General features: G+C 45.9%; 2 protein-coding genes across 4 annotated transcripts in view; one reads left to right on the top strand and one right to left on the bottom strand.

The window, feature by feature from the left end:
* LOC135233183 (DNA repair protein XRCC4-like) overlaps positions 1-6,545 on the bottom strand; it is a 71,155-nt gene extending 64,610 nt beyond the window's left edge. For all 3 annotated transcript variants that reach the window (XM_064296483.1, XM_064296485.1, XM_064296484.1), the window contains exon 1: positions 6,407-6,545. The gene's annotated coding sequence lies outside the window, so the exon portion shown is untranslated. The remainder of the gene's footprint in view (positions 1-6,406) is intronic.
* Positions 6,525-16,541, top strand: LOC135233184 (protein kish-A). The gene is made up of 4 exons (XM_064296486.1): positions 6,525-6,647; positions 9,453-9,562; positions 13,579-13,613; positions 14,621-16,541. The coding sequence occupies exons 1-4, from the start codon at positions 6,645-6,647 to the stop codon at positions 14,686-14,688; spliced, it is 216 nt and encodes a 71-aa protein (XP_064152556.1). The 5' UTR covers positions 6,525-6,644; the 3' UTR covers positions 14,689-16,541.
* The last annotated feature ends 2,799 nt before the right edge of the window (positions 16,542-19,340 follow it).

Here is a 19,340-nt window from a genome sequence, read left to right as displayed (position 1 = left end):
AATGCACATGACCGCACACAAATCAACCAAGCAAATAACCAGCTAAAACAAACTGAGCACAGACGACGCAGGAAAAAAATCGCCTTATCTCGAAAAATACAAATGAAGGGCAGTTTACTCCCAGTGGTTTGATGCTTATTGAACACAATGTTTCATTTGAAAAAAGAGCAAGCCCACAGGTATACAGGATTGGTGTTAAATGCAGTGCCATGCAGTGTGGATCAGGTAAAGAAAGTCTTACAGGACATGCAGGATATACAAGTCTGGTTTATCAGATACCACCAGGAAGCAGCCAGCTGGCCGTCGGGATATTACAGCCAGCCGTCGGGATATCACAGCCGGCCGTCAGGACATTACAGCGTGGCCGTTGGGATATTACAGTGCATCCTGACCCACGCAGTCCCACACGGAGAACAATTTGTCTCCACTAAAAACCGTCATCGAGTGAAAACTTTAAAACTATCAGCAAATGAGTGCATATAAAAATCTGCAGTTCTCTACAGGCCCCTTGCCTGGAGTTTTGTATCTTGCAATAAACCTAGCTGGACATGGTTCTGTTCCAATGCACTCAATCTTGTGGTCAGAAGCTTATTTAGCTGGATGATGCCCCCATTGATAGTAGTTTAACAAACGACAATGCTAACAATTTAACACATAAATACAGCCTGTCATCAACATACCGAAAATAGCATTTTCAATATGCTGAAAAGAAATATATCTAACATCCAACTTGCAGGTGAATTGTATTAAATGGTGCAATTAATATTTGCTCTGGGGACAGATGAATCACTCTTTTATTTGGATTTAGTGCATGATGAAACCAAGATGATTCCACGAAGCCAAGGCATACAGTTAAGCTGACAGTGGACCATCTGGACACGGGGGAGGCGGGGGGGTCCTAAATTGAGCCATTCTCAGTTGGAGGGGGGGCTTCAAATGAACCATTCCAGCTGTAAGAGCAGCTAAGACTCCGAACTGAAAGTCACCTCTATCAGAGAGACGGGGGACTGCAAGGTGACTCAAAATGAGCTCCGTGCATCATTCGGGAGTGACAGGCATCCCGCGTGAAAATTAAACCTGACCCTCTATGGGTGTGGAGGTGAAGGGGGGAGCGGGGTTGAACTCTGACCCCATAAAAGAGCAGACCTATTCATTAACTGCTCTAACATCTGCACACGGGACGGTGACCCCTCCGTAATGACAGACGCTCGCCCCCAATTAAACTGATATTCCCATTCGAGAGGGGTACGGGCCAGCTTCAAAGTCAATCGAAGCAATCCCGTGGTGTCCTGTCTTGAGGGGAGTCCTGTCCTCCTGGGGTTGGGACGAGGCGGGAACAGTTATTCAATCACCTGTGCTCCTCACCTGCATTCTATGGCCCCCACTCCTACTACCACACATATGTACAAATACATGTGTGCATGCATCATATATTTATTTCACTCTCGCTTTATCATTCCAATAAGTACAGAGTCTTTTTTTGAGGGGGTTGTGTAAAAATGTATCTGGAGTGATATTGCTGAGATTACTGAAGACATACCAATGGCGGCACACCTCGTCAAATCCGATCACTTCAGAGAAAGCGGAATCGATCAGGCGCCGGAAGGGAGCGCTGCAGTGGCCGCTGTCCTTTTCCACCAGATCAATACGAGCAGCACAAACAGCTCCGTGCACTACAGAAAGCCATGGTAAAAAGGGCGGGAAAAGGCTGGCCCCATTGAGAAAAGACAGGGGACCTGACACAGCGAGCGCTGATTTACCCCACTGCTGAATTAGGCCCCGGAGAGTAAATCACCGACCTGACGACAGGCTTCGTGTAAACTCGGACGGCGACGCAGACGCGGGAACGCCTGCAGGCGCAGGCACCTCCAACGCTTGAGGAGTGCATGGGTAAAAAGCCATTTGTTGCAGCAACACAAATATGGCTTATACCTTGTCCCCTTCATACAGGTGTCATTTCCCAGGGGGAAGACTTTTGCTTGGGGGGGGGGGGGGTTACTGATATCTCCATGCCTGCACTGTCTTTCTGTCAGGTCTCAGGATTTGGGGAGGGGAGTGAAGCAGAAAAAGTGACAGTATAAGGAAAGGTGCAACACCACCTTCTAAATTGAGCCTGTGAGGCCAGCATAGAGATAACGAATCAGCAGGAGGGGGGGCGTGTTGTATCCCACTGACCAGATTAGGCCGTACTCCCCGGATTAGGCACAGCTAAAACCGTCCCCTAACCCACTTTCCTCGCACCCATTTTGTCTTTTATCTGCCAGAGACACGCTCTGACAGGCATCTCTTCAGGCACAATGAAGTCCCAATTTTAGCCTTCAAAGTCGGTGCATTATTCCTCTGTCAGTTAAAAGGATTTTATTACATTTTTAACTGATGAAATCAATCAATCAAGGAAAGCACTTGCACTTACGTGACATTAATCAGACCACAGTGCCACCATTTCGTGGGGGGGGGGGGGGAGCTTACATTCCCCCAAATTACAGGGGATCCCTGTCTGCGATGGCCTCCGTATTGAGCCAGGTCTTCAACAAGTGGTCAGCCTCGACAGGGAAGATTTACACCTGTGAGAAACTCTGGTCAGTCCACAAGTAGCACTGGCCACTAATTCAGAGTTTCCAGAGATTGCGGGTTCCCTAATAATAGGTGCGGCCTCCGCTGGGTGGCGACTATGGCGGAGTAATTAAGAAGCATTCCCAGCATGCTTCACCCTCGTAAACTGTGACTCGCCTGTGGGCAGAGACATCAGAGAAAGGGACAGCCATCAAAGTACCGAGCTTAACAAGTACCACGTTTAAAACCGGGACACTTAGAAGTTAATAGCCCCGTCACTGAAACATGTTAGCTATACCTGTCGGGCGATATCTTTTGATTCCGCTCCATACTAAGTAAGTATGGACTTACTTAGTATGGAGTAAGTATAAAACCTCTTTTTACCAAATCACAAACCAATTAGGCTAATTACAAGGAACGTACGAGAATCTGCAGCCTTTTATGTGCAATCACGACAAGGGTAAGATAACCGTGTTTACAAAGCTAGTTTATTTTTATTTATTAAATTGCAGCTAAAAAGCTAAACCCAGTTTCTGTGTTATCTTCCATTCACAAATGAAGAATTACACACCATGGGGTTTCATTACCACTCCTTGTGTAATTCTAGCTCAATTAGGCCCATGTGGACCTTCTAAACATTTCTGAACCTGAAGAAAGTTCAGTGCAGAATGATGACATCATAGAGAGCACAATACATCATCATCGTCAGGGGCAACACAGTCCCGATTGCCAATAATGGGGCACCTCCCACCAATTTTCCTTACTGTTAGCTTTGATCTCTGCTGAGTTCCATGACTGACCACAAAATAACCATTATTATAACAGTTGGGTAGTAGTGAGCTAATTAAACACACTAGAGAAGGCCAATTCGTTGCAAAAGATGAGGCCTACCCCCTGTGTTATTCTTCATTACTTAATTAGTCCTAATTTTATTGCATTAGACTTGCTTAATTTTAAGGTTCTATAGCACATACGGATTACTACAGAAGAAGACATTTCATCTGAAGGCAGCAAAAGAACTCAGAAGGCACTAAATTTGGACACTTCACAGAAAGTTTGTTTTTTTAGAGGCAAAGTAGAACCATCTATCAAAAGTACTGAGGAAAGACTTTAAAACCCCTGTACCCGTAGCGCGCGTACAAAATAAACTCAACATTCAGAGCAAGATGTCGGCGCTAGTTCCTCTTGATATATCGGGATGCTTCGGTCCCTCAGTTCCTGTCGCAGCATGCGCTTGTGTGCGTATAACAAGCCGCCTGTCTCTGTCTCTCTGTCGCGAGGAATTACATCATCACTAAAACCAACACCCAGACTCTACCCACAGCATGAGCTGTCCATTTTCACATCATCTCACTGAGTGCTTTCCAGTTTGCCCCGTAAATTATACATGATTGTGTTTTTCCTGGGCTCTCCCCCGCTTTGCTAAAGCACACAGGCCATCAATCCTGACATCAAGTGAGCCACATGCAGTCCTAATGCCAGCAATGTTTTGTTGTTTTTCTAATGATTTCAAGAACTGGCTGCATGCCATTACCAGGCCATTCCCAGGAAGAGCCAGTGTGAGTAAGATGAGGGGTTTTGATACTGAGCAGACCTGGGTCAAATACATACTTGTTTTGGATTCGAATACTTTTCTACACTTTACTGATCTTGTCTGGTGTACTGGAACCAATCAAAAAGTGTCAAACCCCACCTTCTGGTCATATTGGCAGGCTCAATTACACCAGGCCAGATCAACAAAACACAGAAAAGTATTTGAATCCAAATACGTATTTAACCCAGGTCTGATACTGAGTGGGCGGTGCTTACCGTGTGTAACTCATATGCTAGGCATCCAATGCTGTGTGAGATCCAACAACTTCATCAGTCTCAGGCCTTAACTACCACTGACTGTTCTGGATGTATTATTTGCAATTACCAGCAAGAAAAAACCTTATGTTCTCTTCAATTTAAAATAACTACAAACCTACATTTCCACACATATGGTCTCCAGAACATTACTTCATTACTTACCAATTCTGTCATTACTTACCAATTGCACCTATTGGGCTAAATTTGCATTAGGCTAACAAATTTGGCTGCTCTAAATAAGTGCATATACAATAAAGTATACAGATTTTTTTTTTTTTTTAATATTCATTGAAATTTAAATGTTGGGAGGATGACATTTTAGAAAAATGTCTTTAGTTTTTCACTCATTTAGACTCAAAATGATGTGCTGATGCTCTCCTCCTGAGCCAATGATTGTTTTCCACACTACAAATAACACAGCATTATGACCACTATGAAGAGGCCTGCTTCTGGCTGACATGGTAGCCTGTAGGCTCCTGATGAACAGCTAGGGGGCGTTTTTCAGCAGTGACCAAGGAGCAGTGACCTGGCTGACCTAAGTCAACTCTTTCTAAGAGGTTTGAAGACAAATGTGTCCCACTGCCGTAGACTCCGTACAAGTCAGATAATGACACAGCACAAGCTTCACTGAGAAACGTGTAGGGTGTAGAGCTTTGTCTGCCCTTGCAGTAAGCACGTTAACAAGCAGAGCCACTCAGGACGAGATGGATGGCAATAGTCTTTTCCTCCCACTTTAAATGGACATTAAATGCACAAATGTAACACTTTCCAGTTTACAGCATTGCTGTCTTCATGACACAAACAATGGGAGGCTAAATCTGCACAAAAAAAAAAGTTTTTAATAGCTGTTCCTTGGACTGTAGAGGGGAATAAATCCTTTTTTTTTCTTTGCCTATTAACATTTAAAGTTTTCCTATTTAAAAAAACTACATTTAAAATGTACTGTTTTGTTACTCACAAGATCACTTCATAAACTAAAACTCAGTCAACTGAAAACTTTTCTTCAAGCATACATCAGAGATTTAGTACATTAACACAAATGTGTTCACAGCTCCCAGTTCATAAGCACTTAAGGAGTGTGAGATTATACTGTACATACTGTATCTGGAGGAGTCTCAAGACAGCATTTCCTCCCCAGACTGCTTTTAAAGTCCGTTCGGGCAAAGTGTAAGGCCACGATCCTTACAAAGTACCGATTTATTTGTAATTATTAAAATCCAGAGTGCTCAAAACATTTTACCAACATTCTGTATTATAACAAGAATGCCTTCTGTGTATGGGGCACAAAAGAGTCTGGAGTCTGGTTATCTGATTGAAAGTTTTTCCGTAACGCCTTAGCCACAATGGACCCAAAACGGTCTGATTTAAAAGTTTCAAGTATCTGAAGAAAAGTACCTTTAGTTTATATACATGCCACATTTTAGAAAACATTAACTAATATTAAAGTAATAAACTGACATTATGTGCAGTATGGGTGTCCACATAATTTAATCGAAACAAAAAATCAAATTATTGCCTGTTATTATTATTATTTGTTGTTGTTGTTCTATTTATCGTATTTTGCTACATTATTTATCATTTTACTCCCAAATGTTTTGCAGTGTCAGTTGCATGGAGTGCAACGTGTTTATAAACTAAGAGAGGGGGCGCGTAAATTTTTTTTATTTTTTTTTATCAAACACTGAAGTTCCTCTGCACTTAGCTAGATAGCTTGTCTGGTCATAAACAAGTACTCGAGCTACAGTATATGCTTGTCTGTAATAAGCGTAGCTCGCCAAAAAAAATTAAATGTACTGTCATGACAATTCCATGTATCAAGCCTCCTGTCGTTGCTAACCCTGATTTAATATTTGATATTAGCTACGAAGCTGCTAGAACGTTGTTTGTTTGATGCTACATGTGTATAATAAACTATTTGTACAATTAATAAATGTATAATGTACATATCGCTTATTTTTGCATTTTTCTATTGATTGTCCAACAGTTACATTATTTATCCTACCTTAAAACAGCACGCGCTTCCGCATTCCTGAAAATGTCTAAAGGTGTCGTCGTTAAATAAAATCGACCAATTAATTTTATGGATATAATTCGTCACATTGCATAGCAATAGCTATGGATTCGTCATTGTCTCTTTAGCGCGTACTCTAAACAAACCAATCATAGACCGAAGTGCTCTTGCGTCATTTCCAGGGACAAACAGGAAATGTGATGTGGCTGTAGGAAGAAGTGCAACAACAATGGTAAGATTAATTGACAGCAATTTGCAGTTTTTATCTCGAGTGTTCTGCATTTGCATCTTTTGGGTTATCTGCGTTATGTCCCGCCAATAACTAGCATAATGTGTATTATCGTAAATATCATCGGTTGGAAAGATAGTTAACTTTCCAAGTCGTAAATTAGAGCTGAATCGAATGCGTTTTCCTGCAGTAGCAAGCTAGCAAACATTTGCTCAAACTTGTATTTTATATCTAGCTAGTATGTTTGCCGTTTGTTTATTCTGCAAACTTTCATTTTATTATTGCATACTCTGCATTGTGCCCCTCCAGCTATGGATTTTAGTCTTAGTTTAGAGTGAGTAAGCTAACTATTCCATTAGCTTGCTAGCTAGCCGTTACACGTAGTTACTAACTATGTGCTAACTAACCAGTTCTTCTCACTATATCTAAGTTTGCCTGTCTTGTTTTTTGCTGGTTATGTAGTTCGTTAACGTTAACTACCGTGCGACATAAAATTCTATATCTAGAAGGGATATAGCTATAGCTAATGTCATGCAACTAGCAAAGGCATTTGCTAGCTATTCGTGTTCGTATTACAAAGTTTACTTAACATGTTCATTTGTCAGGATAGGTAACTTAGCGAAGCAATTTGATAGCTAATCATTTTTTACCATAAGTTCTGTATTGTGCAACATTGGATTGTTGTTTTTTGTCTAAATTCCCTATACAAGAAGACAATGCGATTGGTTCCATTGAAAGAATAGGGATGTGTCTTCGTTAGTGACGAAAAAAACCTCCATTTTTTGATTCGTTCCTTTGCGGTTTGCAGGGGTGAACGAGTCCGGTAAGGAACTGGGTTTGCGATGAGTTCCGCACTTGCTGCAGTTCTACCACTCTTTCTCCCCCTAATGTCTTCGTATTGCATTACATTACAGTCATTTAGCAGACGGTCTTATCCGCGACTTACATTTTACATAGCATTTACATAGCATCCATTTGTACAGCTGGATATATACCGCATCAATGCATTTCAAGTACATTGCTTAAGGATACAACGGCTGTGTCCAATCCGGGAATCGAACCTATGACCTTCAGGTTACAAGCCCTGTACCCACTGTACTACACTGCCGCCCGCAGTGACAACCGCTTGTCAGAGTCAGTTTGAAAGCAATTGGTTTACAGCTTTGTCCAACTCTTTGATTGTGTGACATAATGTAGCCAAAATAAAATGTGAACCAGTGTATGTTTTCAGTATGCATTTCTCAACTGATTCTGTACCAATAAAGCTTTCACTTTCCCTTCTCCCTACCACAAAGTGTTGATAATTCAGTGCTTTGCAACCATACATTTAGTGTTGCCCGATTCAGCGTTCACAACAGTCTCCTTCTATGAATACAACATAACATGAATTGTACATATGGTAAAAGGGCGGCTAATTACAAATCCGGCTGCTCTTCTGAAACCGCAGCTTGGACATTGCAGTTAGCATTTTATGCTCTCCGTTTGCCACGTGGGAAAACGGAGTCCACCTTTCACCTCTCTCGCCGTTACCATTAGCAGCTGCGTGTCTCCCTTGCCGTCGTGACTTAGCACGTCGTTCTTCGAGTTCAGAGCCGTCTCGGCGAATCCTCGCGGGCCTGACGTCACCCTCCGAGACGCGCGAGCCCTCGCTCCTTTTACGCAACGTTCGCTCCTCTCGCCTGTATTCTGGTCGTAAAGAATGCATAAGTCAGCCTGGAGTTTGCAACGCGGTCTCGGTGACGCAGGTCGGTAGCATCAACCCCATACCCCCCCCGGTGAGCGGTCGCTGTAGGCTGCATCTCTGCCAGCGTTATCCAATCCAAACACCAGGGAGAACATCTGGAAAGCGTGAAGGGGGAGAGAGAGATAGAGAACATATGAAACAGAATTTGCAGTTTGCCATCTGCATCTGTGACATGTCAGTTCCCCGAAGCTGGAGAGACGATGGAGGTTAAATATGTACCTATCAATTCAAACCGCTCAACGCAAAGAAAAGCTTTAACCTACTCTGCTGGCCCGTAATTCATTTTGCAGCTGCTCGGATTTGTGTATATAGAGCGTAAAGACATTCAATCCTGTAAACTGTCAGTGAAGCGCTCACTGATGTTCTGTTGATGCATGAGACGTTTCGTGTGATGGCCTTTGCAGTTGGTGGGTCTAAACCTGAAGAAAGATTCTGTAAAGTCAGCAGAAAAGACCCCCCCCCCCCCGCCCCAATCCCGTCCCAAGTGGGTTCACTTTGCACGTGCTACATGTGAGACTAACGTGGGTGGTGGGACGACCATAGACAATGAGAGAGCCAAACGTTTCGTTCTGTAGTTCTCTAGTCCCTTTCATCTCCTAGGAGCCTGAATATACCCTGGAAACTGCCTCATCTAGTCCCAGTATGGCTGACCTGGGTATTCTGGGGGGAGGGGGACCGAATTTGGCAGAGTGCATACTGTAGAGATCGCATGCACTTTGATGCCTCCATCAGCGCTTTGTGCGAGTTTGCAGTTTGGATGCGTTGCCTTTTTTAATGAGCTCAGTGTCACAAAGACATTATTTTCTGGCATACGGGTGAAGGTTCGGGTTTGAGATCACAGTAGGGAGATCGCCCTTGATCAGCTTAAATGGGCAACGAGGTACTTTTACTTCTTTTGGTCTGCATCACATCGCCAAATTTAGTGCTGACTTCACTTAGGCCTGCGTAGGAAATGCTGTGATCAGACTTTTCAGATGCGCAGCCTTAAGTGAAAGTACCAAGGAAGGTTTCTCTTCTTTTTTTTTTTGTTGTACATGACGTGTTTTTGTTTTCTTCTTTTGCAGTCTGCCATTTTCAACTTCCAGAGCCTGCTGACGGTCATCCTGCTCCTCATCTGCACGTGCGCCTACCTCCGATCCCTGGCCCCCAGCCTGCTGGACAAGAACAAGACGGGGTACGTACGGCCGCGAGAGGCCACCCGCGCCACACCCGCAACCAGAGACATGCTCGCCTGAGCCGTGGTAGAGCACGGGCCATTTTGCAGGGACCAGCTGGTAGGACGGAGTGTAGCACAGTGGGTAAGGAACTGGGCTTGTAACCAAAAGGTCGTAGTCGATTCTGGTAGGACACTGCGTGTACCTGGCAAGGTACTTAACTGCACTGCTTCAGTATATATCCAGCTGTATAAATGGATCATGTAAAACATGAAGTTGTACGCTCTGGATAAGGCGTGCTAATGCTGAATGAATGTAACCAGCGGTCAGCGCAACCATTTTGGCGCCTTTTGCGCTCTTATTTTGTCTCGTTCTGTTTGGCCGCGATAATGCTAACGAGCGCCGCCGCTGTGCTGTTAAAGAAGCAGAAACCTCCACGTCGACGACCTCCGTAGCTCCAGACTAGTTTGAGTCGTGCCTGCTCATCCCTGCTGTGAAGCGCATCTTTAGCATGTGACATCACGGGTATTACATAATTGCAGCGGATGCCTTCCCTCCCCATGCACACATACGCGCACGCGCACACACACACACATGCATGTGCACATGCACACACAAATCGTTCCTCACCCCCCTTCCACCGTGGAATTTGACAGCTCAGCACATTCAGCGCAAGACTCCCACTGACCAAACGCAGAACCCTCACGCAGTCACTGTGCTCTTGTCCGCTTGTACCATGTTTCTAAAGTGTTCACATGTGTGAGAGGGTTGCAGCTTGTCGAGCTTTATTGCAAAATGTTTCAAACATGGCTTTTAGACCCCCTCATCGTGAAATATAAAAAAATAAAATAAAAATTCAAAACTATAGTCATTACTCAACGTCACGTGTTCTGAAAAGTACCGAGGAGACGTTGAGAATGTTCAGTGAATTTTCTTGGGAGACCCAAGTGATGCTTGCATTGCATAACTATGGGAATTTAGAGCCATCTGTTTGCTATCTAGAGAGTATGCTAAATCTTCGTAAGGGGGCAAAAGCCTGTGCTTATACAAGGGTTTTATGTGAGAACAGTTTAGCATCACATCAAAAGAAAAAGGAATAAAATGAGACAAAGCTACAAGGCTGTAATGTAGTTCAGGTGGTATTGGAAAATGTTTTAGCTCCTGAACGCTGTTTTTTTTTTTTTTTTTTTTGTCGGGCACCTGGATTGACAGCTGATGTTCCACTTAATGGACAATAAAGCTTTCTGGGTTTGAATTGCGGCCGCGGAGAGCTTTCCAGATGTGCGCGTCACGCTCCGCCAGCCTGGCAGGATGTGGGAGCCGTGCGCGCGCGTCCTGGGGGGGGGGGGCGTCGTCTGTTGCTTCGGCTTCATCCGGGAGCTCTGGAACCCAGGGGGGGGCTTCCCTTTCAGCTGTGCTGTCCGCCCCTCCTCACCGCTCTGCTTCCCTCCTGCACTGCCCCTCCCCTGTGCCCCCCAAACCCCCTCCTGCACTGCTCCTCCCCCTGTGCCCCCCCAAACCCCTCCTACACTGCTCCTCCCCCTGTGCCCCCCAAACCCCTCCTCACTGCTCCTCCCCCTGTGCCCCCCCAACCCCTCCTACACTGCTCCTCCCCCTGTGCCCCCCAACCCCTCCTACACTGCTCCTCCCCCTGTGCACCCCCCAAACCCCCTGCACTGCTCCTCCCCCTGTGCCCCCCAAACCCCTCCTGCACTGCTCCTCCCCCTGTGCCCCCCAAACCCCCTGCACTGCCCTCCCCTGTGCCCCAAACCCCTTCTACACTGCTCCTCACCCAGTGCCCCAAACCCCTCCTCGCACTGCTCCTCCCCTGCGCCCCCAAGCCCCTGCACTGCTCCTCCCTGTGCCCCCAACCCCTTGCCTGTCCTCCCCCTCGCCCCAAAACCCCCTCCTGCACTGCTCTTCCCTGCGCCCCAAAACCCCCCCTGCTGCTCGCCCCCAAACCCTCCTCGAGCCGCTGAACCCCCTGCCCGACAGGCCCAGCTTGTGTATGTAATGTAGCGTACCCACGCTAGCAGCACACGCACATGCACAATGTGGCCGTTTAGCTCTGCCAACCGAGCGCGTGTGGGAGGAGTCTATTTGCAGACCCGCCCATTCTCTCCTGCAACCCTTTAAATAGTCCCTTTTACATGCGGCGCCTAGCAAAGGCTTTTCCGGTCTGCTCGTCTCGTGCAGCCGGGCAGGAGCTTCCCGGGAACGTCGCAGTCCTCTGGCTTGAGTATGGATCGTTTAGGAATAATGGCCTAGCATTGCCAGAAACAGACAGTTTATTGGTGCTAATCACTGCTCTATTTTATAACAAAGCCTTCCACTGCTGTTTGTCTGCCTAGCTGCCTGTCTCTATCTATGTATCTATCTATCCATCCACCTATCTCATCTAGAGGAATTTACCCTCCTACTATGGCATTAGACACATATCACCGGATCAGCTTTGAACCTATAATGGTTATAATGGTTATGAAATTGGCAGCCAAAATTACACCTATGTAAATAGGGAAACGTGTTTACCATCAACAATGCCCATATCTTGCCCATTAAGCTGGCAAAGAATTTTTGAAGGAAGAAAGAAAATGAAAGTTATTCTTAAGATGAATGCATTTACAAAAATAATTTTCACAAAACTTGAGCACAGAAGACCAATATCATTAACTTGCATCATGCAAGCAGACTCATAGGAATCGGCCATTTGTCTTTAACTTTGAATCTCAGTAAGTAAGTTTTTTTTTTCTTAATAAGTTTAGCCTTCATAAAAATTGTGCTTGGCATTTAAAAGCAGCAAATGCATTTGTTTTTTAGTTAAAGTTAAGGAGAAAGGTTGACTGAACTTAGGAAACTCATGGTTGTTAATGGAGGGCTGTATAAGGTATGTTCCAGTGCTCTCCTCAGGCCCTGGTCACCTTCTGCTCTATCCATACTGACCCCTGCGGGCCAGTTTTCTCTCTCCCCCTTGACCCCTTCTATCCATTATCAGACCATGGAGCCCTGGCGGAGGCTGCTGCCACTTCCTCCTTCACCGCCCCTTCTCCCACACCTGGTTATTTTTAAAGCCCTCCACCACCCCCCTCTGGCCAGGCTGCCCCCCCGCCTCAGCCCAGACGTGTGACAGAGCAACAAGCACCATCTTTGGGCCGGGGATTTCTCAGCTGCTTTCTTATGGAAAAATACAGCTTGAATACATGGTAGTGTGAGCGTGCAAGTGAGTGTGTGTGTGACTGTGTGACTGTGTGACTGTGTGACTGAGTGAATGAGTGACTGAGTGTGTGTGTGAGTGAGTTTGTGTGTGTGCAAGTGAGTGTGCACGCGTGAGTGTGTGAGTGAGTGTGTGTGTGTGTGTGTGTGCAAGTGATTGAGTGTCTGAAAGTGATTGAGTGCGTGTGTGCAAGTGAGTGTGTGTGCACGAGTAAGTGTGTGTGCAAATGAGTGAGTGTGTATGCGCGAGTGCGTGTGTGTGAGTGTTTGAGTGTGTGTGCGAGTGAGTGAGTATGAGTGAGTGAGTGAGCGCAGAAGTGGGTGAGTGAGTATGCGTGCGAGTGAGTGAATGCAAACTCTTCCTCATCCACACTTAGCTCATCCCTCCTTGAAGAGCAGAGCCCGTCCCAGACGGTAACTCCGGTAACTGAGAGGAGGTGTTCTGCGAAAGGCCAGTCAGTTTAACTTTGACAGCAGCCTTCTGCTGGGCTTAATTGAGCCCTCTCTTCCTCTGCGCACGGTCTGACGGAGAGAGGGGTCTCATCTCCTCGGGGCGTGACTCAGGGGGCCGATGGGAGTGCGGGGAGAACGCAGCCCCGGGCCCCTCGGGGCCTCATTTAATGTGGTGATTCAGCGCGCGGCGGGGCGTCGGAAAAGGAGCCAATAAAATCAAAACGGCCGTTGAGCATCGATACCTGGAGACTCCTCGTGAAATGTGGCGTGCTGGAGTCTGCGTTTGCAACGGTCCCCAGAGCAGGAGCGCTGATCTAGGATGCTCATGTCTTTCTGTTCTCTCTCTCTCCCTCTCTCTCCCTCTCTCTTTCAGAGTTCTGGGGATTTTCTGGAAATGTGCCAGAATAGGTAAGACGTGCTGTTTGCCCGGCGACGGCGTCACTTCCACGTGACGCGGGCCTCCTACCTGTGGCCGACTGACCACACCCATGTCGATTTTTTTTTTTTTTCATTTTGAGATTTAAAAAAAAAATGTTTTTTAAAATGAATACATTGTATTTTTTGCCACAACACATCCACACGCTGTGTCCATGTCGGTCTTGAATTGCGTACGTGTGGGGTCTTTCCTAATTCGTCGTCCAGATCCGTCAGATCCGTCGTTGGTGAAAATTACCGCCAGTGTGCCGGCTCATATACTTCTACCAGATACTCCTGCTCACAGGAAATAATAAAAGTGAACATTTTGCGAAATAACAGTTGGCAACGTTTTTCCGTGACCGAGTCTCGCTGCGGAGCGCTAAGCACTAAGCGCTCGTTGCGGTGAAGTTCAAGAGGCCCCCGATGTATCTCTGGCCCTGTTTGAGCCGGGTGCCAAGCCGTGAGCAGCGACTCCTCTGGGAAAGCTGCGCGACTCGGAACGCGGACATTTAACAGAACGCGGGGAGTCAGAGCGCCCCCCGGGGGCCCGGTGTGAAAACGCGCCTCCCCGCCACCCGCGCTTTTAAAAAGCCCCCAGCTTCCCCGCGTCCTGGAAAGTAACCCAGTCGGTCCTGCCGTTGTCGTTAACAGCGTGCGTCTACTCAAGGGCTCGGATTTGTATTTCTTGTTCTCTGGAAACGAGTCAAGAAAATGTTTAAACACGAGCCCGAGGGAAAATACATGATCAGCCGCTGCCAACACATAATAAGTTAAACGGTCCTCTCAAGGTAGATTTATGAACGCCTGGCATATCCAAGCAAACTTTTTTTTTTTTTCCCCTTCTTGGAGCGACCATATGTTCAGTTTAAGCTTACTCGCTTATATCATGTGCTAATACATCATTAAAGATTATACAGTCGTTTTGGTTGGTTGGTTGTGCTGTGTATTAATGCTTTCCCCCCGCCCCGCCCCCTGCCCCCTGTCCCCCCTCTTTTCAGGTGAAAGGAAAAGCCCATATGTGGCCTGCTGCTGCATCATCATGGCGTTCAGCATCTTGTTCGCGTAGCAACGGGCGCCAAGCGCTCTGGCGGTGCGAGCGGAAGGCTTCCAACTCGGAGACTGAAAAAATGTAAACCGTCGAGCGAGCGCTTCTCATTCCGTCGCGCGGCACCATCGGAGTCGTCACCGGGGCACTCTGTCGTCGGGTACTCTGCGTGGCATCCATCGATGGGTTCCTCGGTGATCGCGTCTCCAAACGCGGGACCGCGTTTTCCATCGCCGTCTCTGTTTCGCCTCACTCCCTCGTTCACTTTATCGTCCATTTTACCATAGGAAGAGTCGGTTTTTTGTAAGGTTTTTTTTTTTCTAAATTCCAAGTCAATGTTAATGCTGGAACCTCACTGCTTTTGACCAGTAGTGATTGTTACGTCAGCATTCTGTCCACATGCACCGATCAGCAACAACATTAAAACCACTGACAGGTGAAGTGGATAACATTGATTATCTCGTTACAACGGCACCTGTCAAGGGGTGGGATATGTTAGGCAGCAAGTGAACAGTCAGTTCTTGATGTTTATGTGTTGGAGGTAGGAAAAATGGGCAAGCGTAAAGATCTGAGCGACTTTGACAAGGGCCAAATTGTGATGGCTAGACGACTGGTCAGAGCATCACCAAAACGGCATTCATGTGGATGCTACTTTGACCCGTACCACCTACCTAAACATGGTTGCAGACCAGGTACACCCCTTCATGGCAACGGTATTCCCTGGTGGCAGTGGCCTCTTTCAGCAGGGTAATGCGCCCTGCCACACTGCAAAAATTGTTCAGGAATGGTTTGAGGAACATGACAAAGAGTTCATGGTGTTGCCTTGGCCTCCAAATTCCCCAGATCTCAGTCCGATCGAGCATCCGTGGGATGTGCTGGAAAAACAAGTCCGATCCATGGAGGCCCCACCTCAGAACTTACAGGACTTAAAGGATCTGCTGCTAAGGTCTTGGTGCCAGATACCAGAGGATACCTTCAGAGGTCTTGTGGAGTCCATGCCTCGACGGGTCAGAGCTGTTTTGGCGGCACGAGGGGGACCTACACAATATTAGGCAGGCGGTTTTAATGTTGTGGCTGATCGGTGTATTTATGGTCTTGCACCTTAAAGGGTTAAGTGTGTTTGAGTGGGGTGTGTCTTTTCAACACCCACAACACTTCAGGTATTGCTGTGTCTGTCCATCGTTTTTGGCATTTTTGTAATGCATACTGTAAAATGATTGGTTGTCCAAGTCTTTAATCCCAGAATGCTTTGCACATTTGTTTCATATGTTTCATACCCCACAGTTGGACTTCCCTGAGGGTCATTTAAAGCCTGATGTATAAACACATTTTTTACAAGAGAGAAACCCAAAAGGCTGATGCCAGTGCTCGATTATTTTCTTTTGAAAATCTGGCCCGGGAACACAAGAGAATCTTTATATTTAATGATCTGTATGTGTTTATTTCTTAGTTGTTGTTTTTTTTTTTTTTTTGGGGGGGGGGGGTTAAACAGCAGAAGCTGCTTTGTAATTGGCTTTTACAGGCTTGTACATTTAGGTTCTGTTCTCAGAAGACAGATGTTAAGACAGCTTACTGATGTCTGCTCTATGCCTTTTAAAATGAGAAGAGCCATAAAAATATAATCTGGAACATTGTCATTAACAGTATATGTTTGCGTCTAATTTTAATCTGTTATTGTGTGGTATCCATAAAGATATATACAAATGAAAAGCTTATTTTGAAAGACCATTTTTGGCAGCTGTTTCAAACAACAAGGCCCTTTATCAAAAGAAACTGAGCAGATTTTCTTGAGAAAAGCAATGTTTCTGTATAAAACGGGGTGCTTTTTAAAATGTTGTCAAGTTTATTTATTAATAAAGGTCTTTTTATCACCATTCAGTTAGTCCTTTGTTTTCTGTACTAGGGAGAAGTTTATTTAAATAATTAATAGCAATTATATTTTGAAACGCATCAGTTTAATTGTTTTATATGAATTGTTTTATTTTTTGCCATCATTTCAGTAATATGACAGTTCTGCACTGATAACTGAAACCTTTATTGAGAGAACATACTTTCATTTTCTGGTTCTCAAGTGTTTCTGTGTCTGATAATGAAAACTGACGGAAGACTGCAGGGAGACTCAGTTGTATATCGTGGCTGTGTCACTTGCATATGAAGGTGTTCGGCAGGACAGCGTTAGTTTGCATTTTCCTTAACCTGCTTTTGGTTCCTTTTTGCAGATTTAGCATTTTTGATAGCTAGCTCTGTTATGTCCGGAGGGAGCACCTAAAACTAAAGCCCGTTAACGGGTGCCTTGGAGGGCGAGTTAGACTGCCTCGCTGCTTTCTTTGCTCAAGCACACCCACGCCACAGGAGCGTTTCTGTGGAGAATACTCCGCCGCTCGTAGGTCTGTCTAATCACTCCCCGTGCGAACGACTCCTTTCTGCCAACAACAGATTTACTGCAGAGCACAGGGTGTAAATTAGTGTGCGGTCACAGACGCGGTACACCTGCCCCCCCCCCCCCCCCAGTGTGAGTGAGTCCAAACAGGTGGTTGCGGGTCAGGGGTTTGGGTTTGGGGGACATAAGAAAAACCTGGGATCAGTTTGGTTCCATTCTGGTTCCTCACCCTCACCATCATGGGGGTGTTGGGGTGACATAAGGTCAGGAAAGAGTATCAGGGCATCTTTTGTGTGTAGCGTTCGTGAGCTGGCTGAGGGAATGGTCCGGTGACAGTGAGGTCCATTGTGAAGAAAAGGCCAAGGGCGCGTAGGGAGGGCGGGAACTTTGTGGGGCGCTCATACAGTCGAAACCTCTCCTGCCTTTCTGAGCGTGGGGTCGACAGCCAGGATCTCGGCTGCGGAAACTAGTCCGATGGGCGGAGCCAACATGGCCGACGCCATGGGTTTTTAAAAATTTGTGTTGCGAAGGTTGCGGCAAGATCGCGGGCGGGCTCCCCAGGTCAAACAAAAGGACAGCAGAGACTAAAATGGCGGAAAATGAAAATGCCACCAACATCACACTGGCAAAATGTCACATTCGTGCAAATGTGCTATATAACTTAATTTTCTGTAAGGTGCAGGCGACTGTAAATTCTATGAGTTCATCGACCCCCCCACCCCACTTTCACCGGTTATATTGAATTACAGAATCTTCTCCAGTCCTCTCCTCTTCCCTCTCGGCTCTTGGCCTTAATCCATTTGCGTGACCCCCGGGGAGCCCGCTCTCTCGCTAACACGTGGCCCAGAGCCTGCCAGGGAGATTGAATTTGTCCATCTTGGCAGGGAACAGCGGCCACCGAAGACAACGCAGCGAGGACGTTAGGAGATCTGACGTCATTGGACATAAATCTAGAAATGGGCCGCGATGATTAAGCAGAAACGGAGTCTTCCCCAGCCAGAACTGAGGTCCCCAAGACGCGTCTGAAAGGCTAAAGGAAGTGAAACTGCAGGAGTCACAAGGGACTGCAGGTTTGAATCCTTGATAGGCCGCTATAGTTGTACCCTTGAGTCAGGTTCTTCATTTATATTGCCTCAGTAAAGCGCACAGCTGTGTAGATTACTACTATGGAGAATATAATTTATCCAGGATGAGGGTGTGATCGAAGCAAATGGATACTTTTGGATGGAAGTGCCTCAGAATGCAAGGGATGGTAACGATACAACTAAAATTTTTGCTGGCTCAGATTTTGGCCTGGATACAGCAGGCAACATCTGTCTGTAACTCTTGAGTGTTTGCAGGAGTTAGCTTTTTGTTCTGTTTCAACATAATGGGTTTTCATATAAACAAAAAAACTTGAGTTTAATGTTCAACATCAAATTTAAGGATGAATGTTGACTGAATCTTGGCCTTGGATGTCTTGATGAAACAATGATGCTTGTGTACAGGCGTATGGCCTGGAGTGAAAGGAATCATTCCCATGGTCCCCTTGTGTGAGCTACTCAAATCTGTTTCCCATTTATTCTATGGTGATGACAGAATTAAACTGTTGGATGCCATTGTTAGTGTGGTAGAACAGTTCATTCAAATTCAGTTAAATTCTGTGAGTGCCAATCCAGTATAACTGTTTGCATATTAACTGCTCGGAGGGCAGTAGTGTGACAGTGGTGTGACAGCAGATGAAAGTTCAGTTTCCGTGTTCCCATACAGTAGAATAACAGCTGAACGATCTGGAAGTAGTATGTTGAACTTGTTGCATCACTAACAATGAGTTTAGGCTTTTTTAAGAATGAATTCTATATTAATTTTTGTTTTTCTGCTATGTGCAACCAAGTAAGCATTTCTGAACAGTTTTTATGCAAACATTGCCATTTACAGGGCAGCAAAAACCAAAACGAATCTCATAGTAAACCAACCCGTCATTGCAGAAAGGAAGTAGACAGGCGAAGAACTCAGTTATTGACAGTGAGAATAACCATGTTCTCCACGGGATACAGAGAACATTTCATTCGCTGGAAACAAAAATGTGGGCCAAGGGGCTTCCTCGGCAGCAGTTACACAGTCGAGTTATCACTCGGTGTGTATCATGGCTCCCATTCAGGGCTCTTGGCCGGAACAACAGTCTGGCGGTTGATGAGAAACCCCGCCGTTCCCGCTTAATGTTCGTTTACTTAAAGGACAGCGTGATGCGCCGCAGCTACTCGATGTGCTTAACAAGCAGGAGTCGAGGGGTTTTGTTCTGCGATCCGGAAGC

Source organism: Anguilla rostrata, chromosome 10 (assembly GCF_018555375.3).
Source record: "Anguilla rostrata isolate EN2019 chromosome 10, ASM1855537v3, whole genome shotgun sequence".
Taxonomy (NCBI): domain Eukaryota; kingdom Metazoa; phylum Chordata; class Actinopteri; order Anguilliformes; family Anguillidae; genus Anguilla; species Anguilla rostrata.
The sequence above is the reverse complement of the archived record's forward strand: the minus strand, read 5'-3'. Positions and strand labels throughout refer to the sequence as shown.

Coding starts and splice junctions, on each gene's coding strand:
- LOC135233184 (XM_064296486.1), top strand. Junction 9,563..13,578: donor CTGGACAAGAACAAGACGGG/GTACGTACGGCC, acceptor TCTCTCTTTCAG/AGTTCTGGGGATTTTCTGGA. Junction 13,614..14,620: donor CTGGAAATGTGCCAGAATAG/GTAAGACGTGCT, acceptor CCCTCTTTTCAG/GTGAAAGGAAAAGCCCATAT.